We start from the raw sequence: 20,578 nt of genomic DNA on the forward strand, positions 1-20,578 counted from the left end.
GTCTTTCAAGAAGGATGAAAGCCTTGGCATTCAATTTGTCATAAAATAGTCCCAACAGATGTAGAGAGTCAGAGAAACCCAACCTCACCCCACAGCCAGGTAATCCAAGGGCTTCTTGTCATTCTTCCCAAGCAGCGTCACCTTTTCTGTCTCCTCCTCACCACATTTCCCTCCTGCTCAGTTTCACTCTGTTTCTCTGTCTGAACTCCCCAGTGACCTACCAACCACCAGGCTCCTGTGACTGAATATTTCAGATATTTCTGCACTTTCGTGTCCAACTACCACCCTGAAATTAGACCTATTCTGCTACGATCAGGCAGAACCCCCCCAGGGATGTATTAAACTTCTGTCAAGGATAGCATTTCTAAAATCACAGCAGTATTGCTTACTAAAAACCTCAGACAAACAAGCACTCATCCACTGAGGATAGGGGGATTTTGTTCACATACTTTGAGCAGGGCATGAACTTGAATATTTACGAAATCAGATAGGGAAAGCAGCAGGTGTGTTTCCATCTTTCCTTGCCTTGAGACCTATGTGTGGCCTTAACCTCCTGGGTGACCAGGCCATCATCCTGTATAGACACAGGGTCTACAGCTCATGATGGTTTTTCGTAAGTCTGAAAGAAGAAAAGACCTCTTCTCTGGCATTCCATGTCAAGTGACAAATGTTTGCAGAAGAAATCCACTGGTTACTGAGGAGAAGTCCTGATTCCTCATACTATAAAGCTTAGTTTTTGCCTTGTATTGGACTACTTTTCCAGAGACCTTGACACCTCACCCAGAAGTTGTTTCCCTACTCCCTCCTTCTCAACTCCTTGTGACAAGGAGTCTGATGCTCCCATTAAAAATTTTGCATCTTCCTCAGAGTCCCATGTTTTCCATATAAAACCCTTTCTATTTACTGTGGAAAAGCAAAAGAGTATTTCAGAAGAACAAGGAGCACAGTCATGTTCCTCTCCTTTATCTCAACCCACAAGATTTCTCACTTTTGCTCCTCCTCTTCTCTATCCCATGCAGGATAGTGAGAGAGCAGTTGTGCAGGTACTTAGCTGTGGCCAGGGTCAACCCACCAAAAGAAGGGAAGCTGCTTTAGATTATGACTTCGAGTTGGGCAAGGAAGATACAACACAGCAAACTACTATCCACTGCCAGCAGCAACATCAAGGTGAGGCAGTAGTCAGAAAAGCAAAGCTCTTCATTGTCAGAAATCGTGCATTATTAAAAACCAATACACAGTAGACAACAGATCCTGGATATCCATTGTCAGAGGCACACACTCAAGACAACTCCAAAACCACACACAGTTTGAACTACAGACTTCTCTTTTTAAAAGCATGCAGAACACCAAGACACAAGAATTTACCTGGAGTGATGCTCTTTTTTGGAGTCTCAGACAAACTGGACATCCAAACTTGAAATCCAAGAAGAGGACAGCCATGAAAAGAGAAAGTAATTAGAGAAATAAGAAAACAGTCAGATCAGAAAGTTTGAAAGTTAGTCAAGAGAGCTTTGAAAGTAAAGTTCTTCTTGAGAGGTGTTGGCATAATGGGGACTCAGTTAAAGGTCAACTCATAAGAACTACCCAGTTAATTTTTACATTTTAGAGGACTTGCAGAACTTATGAAACTGATTTGTATTGATCCAGTTTTGAGATCCTGGAATAAAATATGCTCTGAGCTTATTCCCAATAGGACAGAGCATGTATACCAAGAGACAGTTTGACTCATTAAGCCTTGGACCTGCAAAAGTATTTAGCTTTGCAGCTGTTATTGATCCCCAAAAGACCAGCAGGCAACTTGCAGAGACTGAGCTTAGCAACACATGCAAGTTTCTACAAGCATTTGCACTTTGTTACCCTGGAATAGCATTAAGGAAAACAACAACAGACAAATAATACTCCATGGAAAAAAGAGTACAAAGCTCTAATAAAGGTACATTCAAAGTATAACTAGAAATACCATTTTTTAGCCAATAACTACGAGGCAGAAACCTGGTTAACGAGAAAGCTAATAGAGTTGCTACCAACAAGGTCAAAAGATTTCCCTCCCCCTTCATGAAATGAGGTGTAAATACTTGGCTTGGGATTCTGGGAATAATCTTCAAATGTTAAGTGTTGGGGATTTTTGTTTGAATACACTGGAAGCATGTTTTAAGAGTTCGTAGGTTTGCCCCCATTTCAGAATAAGAACCAGAAAACATTCTCCTTCTATGGAATGAGGGAGATAAGGATAGCTGTTACTCTCACATTGCCTGGGAGAAGAGATGAGAAGAGGTGTTTATGTGATAGGCTAAGAATTTCCTAAATTCTGACAAACAATTCCAAAATGCAATTTTAAAAACTCATTTGCAACGAGGAACCCAGTTCTGGACCCATCAGTTTAACAGCAGAGAAGATCACTCTTGAATCAACTTGGAGAGAGGGGCAAGCTATACTGGTGGCCTTGTCTATTTGACTTGTTACTGTCTTTTGACCTGCAGAATATCATCAAGATAGCCAAAAATCAGTAACAGATTCCTAGTATGTATGTAACTGAGAAATTGCTAGCATGATACAAAGCATAAGAAACAGCTTTCAAATCTTCCCACTGGAAACTAGAGGTCCAAGAAACACATTGCTGCATTTCCTCAGCTCTAAGGGAATAGTGAGGTTTTGAAATCCTTTCTTTAAATCGGGCACACAATTTTCATTGCGCTAAAGCAAAGCTGGAAGTCAGATGGATTCAGTGTTTTTCTTACTTTTCAGCAAGTTCTCACTAGTGGCAGCCTAGAGAAAAACCTGAAGACTTCCAATCATCTAACTCCCAAACCCATGCACTGGACTGTCACAATACAGTACAAAATACACCGTGGTAAATTACAATAACTTACTTTGGATTACCATTTAAGAAAAAAAAAAAAGTAAGAGGCCCTGCATTGGTAGAGTACAACAGGAAATCATTTGGCAGATTGTGCTCTAGCTTACGGAGGGAATATACAGCATGTTTCTATTACAGACTCGGGGCACGCACGGAAAAGGTGCAAAGGAGTTGTTGTCAGCAACTTGTCTATTAGCTTTTGAATAGACTTCCACTGCCTTCAGGAACAGGATTATGAACTTCAAGCAGCTGTCAGATCTTTTTCCAGACAGAAGAACCTAAATAGGGCAGCGATAAATAAAGCAGAAAATGTATTACAGGAACAACTGGGAAGATTTCAGTTCGCCCCAATCCAAGCTGGCAGTGAAAGGCTGAAACAGCCAACAATTAGAGGGAATAAGCTGCACTTAACACAAGCTTAGGGCTACCCTGGATCTATCTGCCCAAGAAGAGAGGGAGCTTAAACCTAGATCCTCAGCAGCCATATCTACAAACACCCTGTGTGAGATCTCAAAGAACCAAACTCGCCATAAAACCCAATTGTGTTAGCTACTATCATTTTTTTAATTTCTTTTTAAACAAAATATTTTTTCTCCCTGTCAAAACCATTGGTCTAAGCCAGACTAAAAGGGCAATCTATGTATTAACTAGTAAACAATCCTACAGGTCCCCAACGTGTCCTCCCCAGCCCAAGAAGCAGCACAAAAGCAGCAGCACTTCTCAGCTGCCCCAGCCTGACAGCACATAGATGTGGATGAGGTTGCTTCTGAAGCAGAAGACAGCTAGCATATTTCAGCTGCTCCTGCACATCTGCTTAGCATTAAACTTCCTTCTTGGGGATTTTTTTTTTTTTATTCCAAGACGTTTAAGCTCTAATTGCTACCAGCTTCTAAGAGTTCCCCCTACAAATAATAAAAATATCAGACATTAGTGATGGATTCCACTTCACAGAGAGCTCAAACGAAGAGCCGCGGAGGGAGCCAGGGTACGGGGAGGAGGTCAAAGGCCCCAGAAGCACACTGTGCCCGAGCCAATAAAACATAAGCTTTGAACGGCCCTGGGTTTCCCCTTTAGGACAGGGTTTTACTGGAATTCTGCATGGGGCTTGGAGCCGGTTTCCAATGGGATTGGTAATGGTAAACGAACAAACCCTTGCTTCCTGCCTCTCCTCTCCCCTGTCGCCGCACGGCCGAGTGCCGGCTGGTCTCAGATGACTTGGAGGTGGTGGTGGGGAAATCTCAGTATTTGGAAGGGAAATTAAAGTTGCCTGCTCAACTCCTAAGGCAACAGCATCCCGACTCTGGTCCTAACACCAACCCCCACAGCCCTTGCTGCCGGTTTCAGCTGGAGCCAGAACAAACCCCTCTGATCGGAATTATTTTTAAAAGCTCAAAAGAAACATGGGTCCATAAATTACAGCTAAGCCACAGGGCTGAGGCGGTTGTGAAGAGCACAGAGGAGGCTCCTCGTCAGAGCTGCACTGCACAGAAATAGCAGCAGAGCAGGCATGTTACTGGAAGCGGCTGCTGAACCCCATCCCATCCGAGCTGCCACCGCAAAGGTGGGCAACCCCCAGATGGGTCAGCTGGGCTCCTCAGGTGGGGAAGGAAAGGAAGGTGGGGGGCACAAAGGCTTTAAAGACATAATTAAGCTGTCTGCTGTGGTGAACAAAACATATGAATTGGATGATTTTATTTAGATTTCACCAGAAGCTTTGCTGTCACTGACGCTGGTTTGTTTCTCTCCTACCCCTGGCAAGAGAACAGGCGTCAGACTGCTGGGGACCAATGCTTTACACTTGTGATACAGCCCCACTCATCTCATTTTAGCAGCAGATTATTTGTCTCGTGTGCAGTTAGAGCAGAGAGAGCTTCAAGGAAAACCTACAAAATCTAGAGTCAGTCTAGAATCAAATGCATGAACTCAATGCTACTGAAATCCAGGAGATGCCACATTCATTGTTCACATCAGTACTGCACATCCAGCTGGGTTCTGGTCCAGCAGGTGCTGAGAAACTCCTCATCCACAGGCATTTTAGCAGTAGCTACTGATGCAGGTTTCTTAGTTAGTAACATTGGTTAAAATGTTCAGTTCAATGTTGAGTCCAGCATCCATTATTTAATACTGCTGTAAAGGCCAGAAGGAACACCCTCCTAGAGAATCACAGGTTGCATATTGCTGGGATTATCAAGGATCTTTACAACAACCGTTTTTTTTTAAACTAGTGTCTCTATAGCTGTCTAGCCTGTTAAGCTACATATTGCCCAACAATATTCCTGTAGTAATTCTGGGAAATTGGATCATACTCATCATGAGGCTTAGCACAGTTGTAGTTCTGGCCATGCAGCCCTTGCCCCAAATGATTTCTGCACATAGCGGAGAAGTTAACATGGGCCAAAGACAAGTCCCAACAAGTGATCTGGATGTGGCTACCTTGCTTGGTAGGGCAAAAAAAGTTTAATTATACAGGCATGACCTGTTCTCTGGAAGTTGCCTTCCAGAGGAGATAACAGTCCTAGGTCCATTTAATTAATAAAACTTTTGTTCTCATGAAGCCCTACCTCAAACATTACCTGGGAATGCAAAAATCTCCCTGCAGCTGTTAAGGTTCACATTAAAATAATGAGAAAAGGATTATAAGAACAAGTGGCCATGATGAAGAGATGCTGGCATCTGAAAGAGACCACCCCTTTCCAACAGTGATCAATTCTGTAGGTCATTAGTCCTCTCCATGATGAGGTACTACTGGCTCACTTATTCAAGGACCACAGTGGTGAGTGCAGCTGAACATTTTGCAGATTCACCTCCTGGACATAGACCCTTCCTGTCTTAATTGGAAGGGTGGAAAGAGGCTAAGCAGTACAATCTTAAAACTAAACTGAAATTATACTGGCTTCCTGGGAAGTCAATGATCAGTGCTCCACTCCAGAAAACTTCACCGGTGGTCCAGTAACCGGCAGTGATTCCTCAGACTGGAGCTGAGGGAGGTAAAAGCTTCTTCTACTCACCACTGTTCAAATAAAAGACATTAAGAGAAGAATGGGGGTGTTCTTATCTCAACAGTGGTATTTGTTAAATCAGCAAGAAGTGGGCTGACCAGGCTGTTCCTTAGAAGTGTCCATTTCTTAGAAGCAGCCTAGAGTCTTGTTCACTGTAATGTTAGTCACGTGGCACAACAGAAAACAGAAGTTAAGCCTTTATTTCAATCTAGATTTTGAAAGTCAAGTCTGACAAGGAGTTGGTATAAATGAAGTGCCGTGTTGTTCTCCTGGGTGCTCAGGTGGGACACATTGCTGCTCAGAGCAGGTAAAGAACCCCAGGGGGGAAGGCTCAGTCTACTTAACCCCTCCTCTGGCTCCTCCAGAGTTTCTTGTTGGGATTTTGTCTCCACTTCACCCCTCATTGCTTCCTTTCTGCCCCCTTCAGACAAGCTGAGGAATAACCTCTTCCTCCTGACAAGGTGAGGCTGGCCATCCATACTAGCAAGAGCAGGAAGCTCAATGAGGAACCCCAAAACTGAGGGGCTTGTTTCTTCTCCCATCTGCAGACTGAGCACCATGCTTAGTGTTCCCTGATACCCTTGTGAGCCATCTCCAAACCCTTGATCCCCCATACTTATTGGCCATCCCTTGTCAGCCTGTCTCCAGGTTTCTCTCCTCTAGCCTCTTCCCCTTCAGCTGAGGCTTGACACTTTGGTTAAATGGGAAGCCAATAAAATACAATAGTCCTAGACTAGGGGAGGCAGAGAGAAATACTTGGTGTTGCTAACCTCCCCGAAGAATGGAAGTCATCACTTTTAACAGAGAATTACTCTGATAAAGAGTCTACATGTAGCACTATAATATGGCTGTAAAACAGCTTGGAAAAAGGAAAAAAGCAAATGAGCCTTAATCTGAATTGGAACCATTTCCACACATTCCTGGCTCACACAATTAACTCATTCAATTAGGCAGAGAACAACAGATAGCCAAAGAAATTGGAGGATAGCACAGAAAGGTTGCAAGTGTTTTGATCTATTTCAAGCACTACTACCGCCCAAGGCGCCCTGTTGAACTGTGCCATTGATGTTTCTCCCTCCAGGCTCCAGAGGGACCTGAATAAAAACAACGTTTGTGCCCAGTGCCTGACCCAGGCTGGGCCTGGTCAGCCATTGCACTTCTTAGGTACCACAATAACAGATTTATTTGCTACCGTGATTGCTGGGCAAGCAGCAGCCACCCCTGTCCCACACCAGAGCAGCTCAAATAAGCTTTCCTTGCTCTTATGTCTGTGGGATGATGATGAATCACGTTTAAAAGCAAGTGTGTTAAAATAGTCCTTGAAGGAATACAGAGATATATCCCATTTTTTTCCCACTGGGAGACTGTTTTAAAGTAAACCTCTCACCCCTGCAGATATCTCCTCTTCTATATACTTGAAGCAAAACATCACCTCAACTCCCCATGCCATCTGTTCAAGAGGTAGTATCTTAAAGAGCTACATCTTGGAAAAAATAATCTACTGATTATCAAACATGCAAATCCAGCTAAAGTACATGAGAGAGAGGATTGGCAGCAGGCATTAAATAAGGCCTTTAATTTTAGTCCTATTCACCAAGTTCAGCCCCACCATGAACAGCCTGTGCAGGGCTTGTACTCGGGAAGAGGCGCTGCATTTGTGCAGGGGGTGGGTGCAGATGTGCCAAGCTGCAGTGTCGAGCCCAGTGAGCACCTTCCTCTCCCCAGCAGAAGTGGCCGCTCCGGGAGCTGCCAGGGCTCCTCGCCTCCCTGGCACCATGCTGCAGACCAATCTCAGACCACTTCCACTTGCCACGTAAGCAGAGCTGCCTGGCGTACGCTAGACCCACACACACTGCTTGGAAAATGTTCACATCTGGCTTTCACGTGACTCAAGCGTGCCTCAGAAATTCATCATCTGGATGACTCACTCCTGCAGGGGAGAAATCCACAACAAGAGAAGCCCTTTCCAGAGTCGGAATGGAACACCAGGGTGAGAGGATCGTGTGCTCGACAAACTGCACAGTGACACACTCACCAGCTGCAGTTCTGCAGCCTCATGCATCCTTCATCCTTTCTAAAACTACAAATGTAAAGAAAACTTAGTCTCAATTTTCTACTTTGTTTACTTCTGTAAAAGCCCATCCTAATCCTATTCACAGACCCAGAAGTATCCAGGATTTCTTAGTTTTTGTTCTGGCAGCCATAGCTCCTATTAACTCTTTCCACATGGCAAGCAAGGACTGCTTCTCACATGATCACTGTGGTACAGCCCATGCACATACAGTTTTGTAGCAGTTCCCAGTTTTGCTGGGAAGTGCCTAGAATATCTGAATGCTAATCCACATCTACAGCTGTATAAACTGAGAGCATCACCCCTCTGAGGAAAAAAACAGCCTCCAACGCTGCCGAGGAGGAGGGCAGAGAAGCCCCAGCCATTGCACTTGGAAAGTCACAGGTAGGATTCATGCATGGCTCAAACAAAAAAAAAAAACAAAAACAAAACCAAAAAAAAACCAAGAGTCAAATCCCAACTGTGAAGAAGTCACACTGCCAAGCACAGAAAATGTACCACAGCATTGGCATGTCCAGGCAGCCTTTTTTAACTGGCTGCAGACTGAGCTGGCCAATTGATGCATATCTTATAACTCCTGCTGAACACCTTATAAGTAATGCTTCCAGCCACCTCTGGTTAGATGAGCCACTCCATCCAGAGCAGACTGGTGAGGATTTTGCCTGTCCCACAGCCTGGACGCAGGCCAGGCAGAACATGACGGGTATAAAACCACGCACAAAGCTGGAGGCACTTAGGGAGCACTATTTTAGGGGTGAGTACTCTCAATAGCCTAAGGACACACACACTGCCATCCAGGTTTCCTTCTCACAAGAGAGATTCACATTTCAGGTGCTCACCAGCCTGAGACTAAGTTACCTAAAACACTTGGGTAAGAGGTCTGCTCCTCTCAGCCAGCCAGACCCATCTGTGCCACACAGAGATTCCTGCAAAGGCTGAGGACCATGACCCTCCACTCCAGCTCCCAAGTGCATTTCTTACCTGCCTTATCTAACATGCCAAAATCAAAATCCGATACCACACAGTTCTCTCTGTGCAAGAGAAGGAAAACCCACACAGGCAGTAATACCATCTGCCACTGACAGACTGAGAAGGAAGACAGAACAGGAGCAGATGGAGAATACAGGACTCCTTAAAACCACGAGAAACGCCAATACACCCCTGAAGGTACAGAGTGCTTTCTCGGAGCTCAGCTGAAGGCTCTCTAAGGCATTTGCAAGGGTGCATGCTGTTCTGCCATGGCTCTGCTCAAGCCACACCTCATACTTGCAGTCCTTCCCTGCACACCCAGCCTCCCTGCCCTCTCTCTCCAACACAGGGCTCGGCACAGCATCAATGCTGAACTGGGAACGGTGAAGAGCACAAACATATTCCTTTCCCTAATCCCGTCCCCTGTCCCCACACTTTATTTTAAAAGCCAAGGAGCAAAACAAAAAACCCACACAACACACAAACAACTCTTCCTCTCTTATCCCATCCTCCTCCCACCCCAGCATATGGGCCACCCAGAAGACGACAGTGATCCTATACATCTAACAGGCCACATGTCTTGTCAGCAGAAAACTGAAGTCATGCAGAATAAAGTCTCCTATCTGCTCTTCTATTCAGTAGCCTCAGGCACAAGTCCAAAGCATTTCAGTTTAAACAGTGACTTTAAAAATATGGTGTACAAGGAGAAGTGTGAGATCAGTTTTCTCCTGCCAGAATACCACAGGCTGGATTTGGAGTGTGAGATCAGAGTGGACAGATTCACATCTCGACCGAAGATGCAGAATTGGGTCACATACACACAGATGCTGCAAGGAGATGAAGTCTGCCTGACTTAGCTGAAGCTCTTCGTGAAATCCTGCTCTGTGCCAGCACACCTGAGCACAGAACAATAGCCCTGCTTTGGAAAAAACAGAGTGGATGTTCCTTCAATTATATGAAGAACTTGTTAATAAAAAAAAAGATACAGGCTTGTTAAAAAAATCAGGAAAGAAAATGAGCTGTTTTGGGAATTACTGCATGAGGCAAAAGCCAATAAACTGAACAGAAGTTAGAGTTTAGCAAATTCACTAGTTGAGGAAGAAAAATTCTCCATCATGAGAAGAGGAAACTCCATCATCAAGGACTGATCTGAGGATGCACATTGAGAACATTAACTACTAACTCCTTCCAGAACCAGGCCCAAGATGTACATCCCCAGTAATTATATGCTCAGGTTTGTTTGGGCCTTAGTTGCTATGCTTCTGCCTACTCTATCCTTCTTTTATTACTAAATCCTTTATCCTCCTGTTTAAAAAAAAAAAAAAAAAAAAAAAGCTATGTGAGAACCAAGATGTTCTGCCAGAATCTGCTGGTTTTAAATTCCATGCAGTAATTAGTACATACAGCCAAGAAGGTTAATCGTATGATGGGGGAACAGATCCTGATTTCTGATCAAGACCAATCCTGTGAGCACATGCTTGTGAAGTTACAAAATAGCAGCTGGCAAACCACCTCGTCCAGCCATCCTCATCAACAGGCCAAACAGCACCAAGGAGCCAGTCCACCATTCCTGTTTCTCCACTAATTGTAGAAAACAATGCAAGGAGCACAGCACGCACGTGTGATTCATCAGGACACAAACAAGAGCATGTGCCTCAGTCTGCAGGGATCATGTCATACCGCAGATTTCTTACAAGGATTAAGACACCAAGCCCAAGCTACGTGGTTTAAGATGTTCCTGGGACCTTGCCATGGGCTTGGACAAACTTAGATGCCCACTCACCACCTTAAAAAAAAAAAAAAAAAAAAAAAAATTGACCTTCCAAGCTGAAGCTCTCCTTTCAGATGGAGTATAGGGAGGCAGACTTCAGAGACAAACACCACAAGAGCAGAATGACTCAAACCAACACTTGCATTAAAAACACATTCTAGCTTTGCCGCTATCACCTGGGCTCGGATTCATTAAGCAATAGCCAACTGCCTGCTTCATTAATCACACACAACACAGGTAGCCCCAAGACATCTGCTGCAGTCACTACCCTGACAAAGATGCGTTGCCTCATGCTGGGATTCACCATGTTAGTTAATTGTTTTTTTCAACATCTTTAGTAACACACTCTTAGATTTGGCCCCTTTGAGAACCCATTTAAAAGGTTCAGGCTTCCTCTGGCTGACAGGGGAAAATGGAAACAGATTTATCAGTCAACTGAGTAAGTTAAGGCATGCCCACAGCATGCCTGCAGTTGCATTCACAGCTCTTCTAGTATTAAAAGGGCATCCGCCACTCCAGATGACATCCCATCAATACTGCAACATCCTTGAGGCAAAGGAAAGGCAGCACCGTGTCTCTCTTGGAGAGGTCCTTCCTTCTCTCTCCACTGCAGCCATCTCCCACAAATATCATAAAATATCTGCCAGGGCTGGAGGCTGTATGTTCCCTCCTCTGCCTGTACCCACATGTAGCTAAATGCCTGCTGCAGAGCTATGAAGCTGGCAGAGGGCTCCACACACAGTTGCACCAACAAAGCTTTGTCCCTAGGGTCGACACCTCAGTCCTGAAACAGGTAAAGACAGCTTCAGCCACACAGCCTTGCTCTCCAGCTAATGGCCCACACATTTGTGACCCCGTTGAATGATTAAGCACAAAAGGGCTAGCACACACCATTTGTTTTCTCTATATCGCCTCAAAGGAGGTAGTTCAAACTGAAGTTAAGAAAATAAAGCTCATTTATAAAAATAAAATGTGAGACATGCCATGGAGCTGTAAGTGCAGGCTAGACACGTGCAGTGTGACAGGACCAGAAAGGTTAAGCTCTGAAGTGATGAGCATAGCTCAGCTGTAGAGACAGAAAAAGTCAAAAGTTAAGCCATTTCCCTTTGCAATTACAAAGGAAGCAGAAAAAACTATCCCTAATAATGCAAAGAAACAGCAATTAGGGCATCACCCTGAAGCTGACAGAGCACACATCCTCAGTGTGCGAGAGTAAGGAAGAGGGTTTCCCTAGTAAGGCAAAATTAAGGTAAAGAAATGACTCTTGCTGTCAGCTCCACCCATAAGCTCAAGGCAGCAATCCCACAAAGCCATGAGGGCCCCTGGTGTTGTTACAATGGTCTGCTTGTTTCTCCCTTGGAGGTCCCACTTCCATCATTGTTGCATCTCTCCCAACTCTACCTTGCTTCTCCGTTGAGGGGAAAAAGAGAGCATTACAGATGTTTCTATAAAAAGTTTGAGAAGTAGCTTCCAATGGACTCAAGTTTTTATTTACTTGCCAGCAGATACATCCTTCCTAGTTTTAGATTACAGGAGGGAAAGGAAGCAGAGATTGTTGTTTGGGTGCTGCCATATTTTGCTAGTCCAAAAATTGAACGTGGGAACCAAGTTGAAGAATAGTTCTCTCTGCTGAGGAAGTCAAGCCTCATCAGTCCTCACTGAGGCAACACTGGCTTGGACCAAATTGCTAAGTTAATATTCTAAGGGCTCAATTAGAGAGGCTATTTAAATAGACTTCATCTGGCAGGCTCAGCCAAAGTACAGCCAGCTTGATGCAGGCAGGATCTGATCAACTAGAGAAAGGAGACTCTGCAGTACGGATGGAGCCATAAAGCGTTGTGTTTTTTGTTTTGTTTTGTTTTTTTTTTTTTTTAAAGTATATTCCCCCTTACTTGGAGGAGCATCCTACCACATAGTGACAAGGTGCCAGAGAAAGCTGCTGAGCAGAAGCTTGAAGCCAGCTGTGCCCCCAGCAGCAAGCAGGGCAGTCAGAGCAGAGGGAATGAGCAAGCAGTGGGGTTTTTTCTTATGATTTCAGGAGGGGATGGCCAGCAGTGCTCCTGCTAGTGCACACTGAAAGCAGTAAGCACAAGGGCTTGGCTGCCTACACAGCGGGTGGCAGAGATCCATACCTTAGCTTTGAAAGCAAAGGTAGAGCAGCATCTCTTCTGCTGGGTCTGACCCCACCATTAGCAAGGAGAACCCTCTCAGTAATTGAGGAGCACTAAGACTTGGTATGGAAAAGCTGTGGAGCCCACACCCACTCCCTAGTGCCACCAAACACCAGGTCCCAGATGCTTGCTTCAGCTTCATGACTGGGGATCTGACAACAACTTTGGCATGAAACCAGCCAAGAAACATTCTCATCAAGGGAAGAGGGCAAGATCACCTTACTCCAGGAGTCTGAAACTTGCTCGAGCCAGCAAGGGGTGTGTGGGTGGGGGGCCATCTTTGAGGAGAAACATACTCCAACTAGTTTTACAAGCCACATCAGGATTAGCAGATGTCTCAAGGGTTAATTAGTTCACTATGCACAGATGGTAGCTGGTAGGGCTTGCAGAGTGGATTAACCTAATTTGTGGTTTGTAATGTACCATGCAAATATCCATTACTAGACTTGCAGCAATTCTGCCCTTATTTTGATTTAAGGAGAGAAAACCACACAATGGATGCTCGCATAGAAGTAATGCCTATTTTGAGTGACAAATGAGTGGCTGTTCACTTGGTTAATGCGATCGACAAATTGGAGTGTGAAAAGTAATTCCTTCCCTTTTTGCTACAGAGGGTCTTCGGAGAGACCTAGAGACCATTTGTTGCGAGTGTACAGAATATACCCATGGTAACTACTCCTTCCAGTTGTACTGAGATCTCTTCGTCACTGACAGATGGTCACAGAGAAACAATTCATTTGCCTGGAAATATGAAGGCAGCTTTCTGAAGCAGCTCTGCATCACATCAAGTAAAGCCCCACAAATCCAAGGTAACAGCACATGTGGCAGTTCAGGCCACAGCAAACACCCATGCCTACGCAGAGGCTCAGTTGCTTCAGTGAAGCTCCAGGTCTCTGAGCTGACTGGAGGTTAAAGCATTTATACCTAGATCATATCCAATAAAGGGCTGCATGTTTATATAGCACTTTGCACAAGAGGAAGCCTGGCTCAGGGCTGGCATGCAGAGATGCCCCAGATCGGTGCTAGACTCCCTTCTGTTTAACTAAGGACATGCCACGCTATTGCATTTGGTTCAGAAGGTCTCAAATGTTTACAACCAGTATCAGCTGCAGTGATAAACATTTCCATAACTCCTATTAAACTTTGAACTTAACCAACTTCTCCCTGCTCGAAGGGGCGAGCACAGGACTAGCTAGGCGCACACTCTGGCACAGCAGAGGTCAGGGTAGAGGTGATATTGGCTGTCAGAGGCATTCCCCAAATGTTTCTGCGATCAGCCACGCTTGTGTTGTGCCTGCACATGCCTGAGCTGCAGCAGCTGTGGGATTCCTGACGGACCATGCAGGACAGCCGTGCTCACACCCAAAAGCCTCCTCCCAGCACATCTTTGGTCAAGACAGAAGACGTGTTCACAGGTCTGAGTTATTGGGAGGTGCTTGCATTTAAAAGCACCTATTTGTCTCTTGTTTAAAGACAGAGTAGTGTCTGCGCCTATGGAGGAAACTACATTTCAAAGCTATTTGTTATCTTAAAGCCTCTCAGAGCACACCCTGGAAATCTGTGCTTATTTACCACATCACTTATTCAAGTGTCATAAAGCTGGTCTTTGTTAGAGGCTGTAACTACCAACTCCCTTGGCATATTCCTTCGTTCATTGTGCACATACTCCCACAATATCCATCTCCCAGCAGAATGAAGCATTCCCCCACTGCTCTAGAATCAGGCAAGAAGATGGCCGAGAACAGAGCCCCTTTATGCAGGCCACTTTGGTCAGAGAGCTGCCTCACATTCCTCTTAGTACAGTGTAAGTGGAGAAAGAACATCCCTAAACCCCACTGTTCCCAAGCCCTGGCTGTGTGAGAAGCCAGGCACCAAGAAACAGAGAAGAGGAAACAGTCCCAAGAGGAGACCCAGCAGCATGTGGAGGTGGGACAGCCAAGGGAGAGAGCCAGATCTGAGCATACATCCCTTGCAGGGATGGATGAGTATGTCACTTGGGACCTCATGGCAGGAGGCCAACAAAGAGCCCAGCAGAGCAGCATCCACAACAGGCATTTCTGCTACACTGACTCAACTTAATTTCTCTTCCTCCAATGTCATGGCAGATCAGCTCCAACTTCCCCCTAGAGCCGCAGGAATGGAGGAGGAGCAGCTTCTCACACTCCCAGAGCAATTCCTCACATCTCTTGCAAGAATATTGCAACTCCTGTGTATGTCAACTGGTGCACTGAGCCCAAAGCTCTCCTAGTTTGCTAATGCTGTTCTAGGTCAGTGCTAAATCAGGTTGCCCCAGAGACTTCAGCAACATTTTTCAAAGGTCTTTACACAGCCCGTAAAAGCCCCCAGTGCTTGGGATGTGGTACTCTGAAACCAGAGCTCTTACACTCAGCTCTGCCTTCTACCAAGTCTCTTGTACATTTACAGTCTGCACCTCTAGAGACATTTCTGCCACCAATTTAATTCACTGGCCATTGTGCACACTCTACTTAATATTAAGAGGTCCTAGAAGCACAACTGCATCTCTCTAGAAGGACCCATTTTTTTAATTGCAACTCAGACAGAGGCTTTGTAGGAGATTAGGAAAATGAAGTGTGCCCTAGTTTATTAGGTCAGGCCAGCACTGTGTACCATACTTGCCTCTTCATTATCACCACCCACCTCAAGGAACTTCAGGGGAAGAGTACCACAAGTGTTGGCCTGCAAAGGCAACAGTCATTTAATGCACAGGACAGCAGGGTCAAGCAACAGCTCCATTTTAGTGCATCACTTAGCTTATTACAGGACTGCAGCATAAAAGCTCTCATAATTAACCAGCAAATCAATCTAGGCAGTGACATTCATTGGAGTTCAGTATATTACATTCATCTTCCCTTCTTTCCCAGAGACTAAGCTATTGCAGTGCTTCTTCATCATCTTAAAAAGCAAGAAGAAAAAAATCCTTCCCTCCCCTGCACACAGGCCAGAGTTTTCCAGGAGTTGCTATTGGTTTGAAAGACCTCTCTTTGGATGCCCTGAGTGCAGTTTGGAGCACCCAAGGCTCCAAACAAAGTCAATGAGAGTTGCAGGTGCTCAATGCTGCTTGGGGAAAAAAAATAAAAGGAAAAAAAAAGAAAAAAAGAGAAAGCCCTGACACATCCAGCTCAGAGCAGCCAAACCCAGAGGCCCATAATTACATGTCCCTATTGAAAACACATCTGTAAAAATCACTAAGAGCTACAAGGGGAGGGGAAAAACTGGATTTATATAGCTTCAAATCAGGGTTTCATAGGACATTTGAATCCAGGATCTTAAAAACAAAACACTGAGCTAGAGCCTCTGAGGCAGCCCAAACCCAGACACAGGCACTGAGAACATTTCACATCAGAAGCCTCACCAGAGCCTTTTGGAAAGGCAAAAAAAAAGATTCAGACCAGAACAGAAAAGCATTCCCTTCCCCTCCGGAAAAGAACCCCAACTCTCAGGCTGCATTTTGACTGTTTGCTTAGGTAAAGATTGATGTAAGAAAAAAAAAAAGAAAGAGAGAGAAATTTAATACAATTATCCTCTCAGACTGGAGAAGGAGTTGTATAAATACAGTCAGAGAAGAGCAGTCGTTTTAACTGCAATACTATGTAAGGTGGGTTTCTTCTCTCCAGTGCAAAGGAAAGAAACCAACGCCTATCTCTAGCAGGCTTCAGCAATAAAAAGTTCAACTGCTACAGAATTTCATGCAACACAGGATAAAGCGAAGGTTTAAAAAGGAAGGGGGGAGGTCCTCTCTGTAAGCATGCAGCATATAGAAAGCCTGGTATCTTACCTGATTTTCTCTTTGAAGATCCATAGTCCCTGAAAAAAAGACAACAACAAATAGACATGGTTAGAGCTGGAAACGGTGGTGAGAGAATGGGTGCCTCCCAAATTTCCACCCATATGCTCAAGGGCTCATCCTCCGTGCTCCCTCCTTTAAAGAGGAGGTCAGGGCTGCAAGGCATTGACAGGCAGGGACCGGGACGGGTCCTGAGCAGCACCGGCTCATCAGCAGCAGCAGCTGGGGCTTCTGCAGCACCAGGGGCTTGGGGAGCATGTGATCAACGAGACAGAGCAAACCATCCACAACCAGCAAGGCAGGGGAGAAGGGTGTCATTTTTTCCCCTTTAAATTGAGCTATTAAATGCACAGCTACTGAATTAACCCCTGGTGTTCCCCTGGAGAGGAAAGGGAATATTAACTGCTTGCTGCAGGGTTGTGGCTACTACAGGCTTATCTGGCACTGCTCGCAGTTCTCTCCTTTCAGAGGCTAATTAATTTGTGAATAACCTCCAGACCCCTCCTAGTTATCTCTGACAAGCGCTTGTCTTCCGCAAGGAGAAAAAATCCAAACCCCAAACTTTGTCCTTTCCTCTTTCTTCCGTGTGATGGGCAATGCACCCTTACTTTTCTGCAGTGATTTAAAGGGTGCTGGCACCTTTGCTCGTGGCAGAACAGCTGAACGCTCAGACAGCTGCTACAGAAGTGGGAAGAAATTGCAGAAGGGAGCTGCAAGAACTGATTCGGGATAAGCAGAACCAAGGGCAGAAATACTTCGCTATGGCTGTGCTTCCTCCTGGTGCTCTCCGGAGCCTCCCAGGGCCAGCTCTGAAATGGTCTGCACAGGCAGGAGCCCGGGCAATGACAGATCGGGCAGAGACAGCATCGCTGTGCGGGCACAGTGCCCACAGCACGGTCACACGCTGCACCCGGCAGCGTTAATGTTGGGAAAAACACCCGATGAACCCACTGCAGAGGCAGGCTGTGTTTGCAGGAATCCCACCTGCAGAGGGGCAGGCAGCAGCCTCTCAATTTTTAGGGGCCAGGCTGTCAGGAGTGGGGGTTTTGCCCCTTGCAGCATGCTGTGTACTCTGGGGGAATCAGAGAAGGATTGTCCCAAACCATGGATTTAATTTCAAGAGAGCTTGGGGGATCATCTGAAGAAACAACATGTGTCTTGAGGGCAGAGGTATGGCTACCAATAAATTCTGTTTCTGCCAGCACTCTGCGTGTATCCCATGCCTTACATGTCCAGGGTTTGCTTCCAGTGAGCAGTAATTACTTGGGAGTTTTTTGCACCCTTTTTGAATTTTCCAGTGTCATTTCTATTTCAATTAAATGGTTGTTTTCCCAGCTATGTCTGCAGTTGTAATTGATGTGAAGATGCTACTGCTCATGAATAGGCTGCTTCTTCTACAGAAGTGATATCATATGCAAATATAATGCCTGCTATATGGTGTCCAAAACAGAGACATCTCAGAACGAGCCAGGGAAGGCACAATCCCCAAAATGTAGTCCTCTGCCCCGGCTCCACTCCCACGCCAGCCTGGAGCTTTGCGGTTGCTGTCAATACAGTCCTCTTGGCGTGTGGAAGTCTGTGTTTGCTCCTGCCCTGAACTGCCTCTCTTCTGACAGCACTAAATGGCAAAGAGGTGAAACCCTGCTGAGATCCACACATGTAATTTGCTTTAATTTTAACATCTCCACATGCACGTGCTTGATGACCACTTCAATCCCTTCTGCCCTTTGCTTTCTGCAGCAAAGGCTCCTGGACCTTCTCGGCCCTACAGCTTCGAGCTGGGTTCAGCTGGGATTTCCCTCTGCAACACATTGTGCCCCCACCACCCCACCTCCCTCTGTGTTGTACAAAAAGGTTGCACCCAATTCTTGCAAATGTTAGCACCCACGAGGACGCTGGGAGGATGGTATATCTGGGTGCAATCCCTGGAAGATAAACAAGACCATCCTTCCAGTCTTTGCCAGAAGGCCCTCAGCACATGTTTCCAGGGCAATCTACTGCCAGCCAGCCATGCTGGGGGCACCCCACAAGCATCCTAAGAGAGACTGCAGGTGAACAGAGCATGCACAGCAGGGTGAAGGCAAGCAGCATTAGCCAGACACAAAACAGCCTTCAGCCTGATTGAAGCTGCAAAAAACCATAACACTCGAACTCCTTTTTGCCACTTTAAAAAAAATCACCCAATTTACCCAATTAGAAATGGGTTATTGATGGATTGATATGGTTAACGAGCAACTAAAAATGGATAAAGATGTTGCTGAACACTTTTGGCCACTAGATCAGGCCAAAGTTGGTACCCAGGTTTGGAAAGTAACAGTGGGCAGACATGTTCCACATCACACCACTAGTGCAAGCACAGAGTGCTGTACTCAATATTATGTGGCAAGCCACATTTCTGGTCAACGGTAAATATGGTGCCAACAGAGACAGTAACTGTTCATCTAGGCCAGGAGCTCTGGTCCAGCGAACCCCATCATTGCTTCTCTCATGGCTTGTGCACAGTGAAAACAAACCTTTAGATTAGTTTGAAGAGGGAAAAAGCACCTTACTGTCACTGCAAAGTGTACAGCTGAGTAATTCAGGGTCAGCTATAAGAGGATGAAGCAGCGAGTAGCTCTCAGTGATGTCCCTTTGAGATCAGGAGGATAACTAGCACCATCAGAGGATTCAGAGTGTATTCGAACTCTTGAAGGCCCAACTCTGCTTCACTCTCCTCTCCGTGCACAAGGCTTATAACTGCATTATGCCACTGTCTCTGACCAGGCTGCCGTGAGGAACACCAGCATGAAGGGAGGCACAAGACACCTCTCCCACTTGCTGTCCCATGCTCATAGCACACACTGGTCCTCCCCTCTGGGTCTTCTCCTGCATCCCCATCTCACAGTGCTCCCATACTGCACCCAGGATGTCCCCCCAGGTCTTGGGTACCACAGCATTTTGTTCTTCTAAAATGTCCTTCTTAAAATGCAAATGAAGATGAAAATTAAGTGGGACCTCACTCAATTAAGTGCTTTGCAAAAAGGAATGGCTGCTGTCCCAAATTTATAAAGAAAAACATATGATGGGAGAAAGGTGTATTATACACTTCACTGAAGTAGAGCTGTAGCAAAAGAAGGCAGGTGAACCTACAACTCCTGGTCTTAGTTTCCAGTCTTAAGCACAAGATCATCCTGTCAGACGAAATTAAATGATCACTACAAAATATTTATTTGAATCACCCTCAATTCACGAGGGTCACTAAAAAAAAAAGCCATCAATGAATCTGTTGGGCAGGTTTTCATCTTTTCTTTTATTCTTTCTGTAACCTTTAAAGTTAAGTCTTATTGGGTTCTGATTTTGGAGTTCCTGAAGTCCATGTATCCCATGTCTCCCTGTCTTGTAGCTTTTCAGTACACCCACATTTCACTCACAAAACCAGGACAAAGCAGTATCAAATAAAATGGAGCTTGAAATAAAATCCTCATCTCCCCAGTGATACTCGGAAAGCCAAAACTTGTTCCTCCCAGCGAGGATGGGAAAAAAATCACTGCTGAAATAGAAAGCAAAGAACGTATAGCAAATAATCTCTCTGGCTGGGTAAAGTACACTTTGTATATGTACTCTTCTCCTCTTTTCTGCTAATGAAGAAAGGCTGTGCTGCTGCTTTGCAATAGCAGCAGCAAGGAGCCCTGCCTGACTCCATGTTTATTTTTTATGTCCTGTTATTCTGCATGTGATTCATTGATGTCTTTTCCCTCTCCCCAGTGATGATCCATAGGCTGAATAACTCTCAGCCTCACTATTTTCAGAGGACCATTAGTATGAGGCTGAAGTATTGGATTATGTCTCCAAAACAATAAAGGAAATTATTTAATGCTTTCTCTTAACTGTAACAACTTCCAAGGAGAAACTCTGATCTTCTCCTGCAATACAGACTGCACCTGGCACGCTGCTAG

At 45.3% G+C, this 20,578-nt stretch overlaps 1 protein-coding gene across 4 annotated transcripts in view; it reads right to left on the minus strand.

The window, feature by feature from the left end:
* SH3PXD2A (SH3 and PX domains 2A) overlaps positions 1 to 20,578 on the minus strand; it is a 273,110-nt gene that overhangs the window by 86,512 nt on the left and 166,020 nt on the right. For 3 of the 4 annotated variants that reach the window (XM_068400245.1, XM_068400243.1, XM_068400246.1), the window contains 2 exons: positions 16,635 to 16,663; positions 1,366 to 1,413 (listed from right to left, as the gene is read on the minus strand). In XM_068400245.1, coding sequence (XP_068256346.1) covers positions 1,366 to 1,413; positions 16,635 to 16,663 — 77 coding nt within the window. The remainder of the gene's footprint in view (positions 1 to 1,365; positions 1,414 to 16,634; positions 16,664 to 20,578) is intronic. The other variant, XM_068400244.1, reaches the window with a different exon arrangement.

The sequence above is a fragment of the Nyctibius grandis genome, chromosome 4 (genome assembly GCF_013368605.1).
Source record: "Nyctibius grandis isolate bNycGra1 chromosome 4, bNycGra1.pri, whole genome shotgun sequence".
NCBI classification, from domain to species: domain Eukaryota; kingdom Metazoa; phylum Chordata; class Aves; order Nyctibiiformes; family Nyctibiidae; genus Nyctibius; species Nyctibius grandis.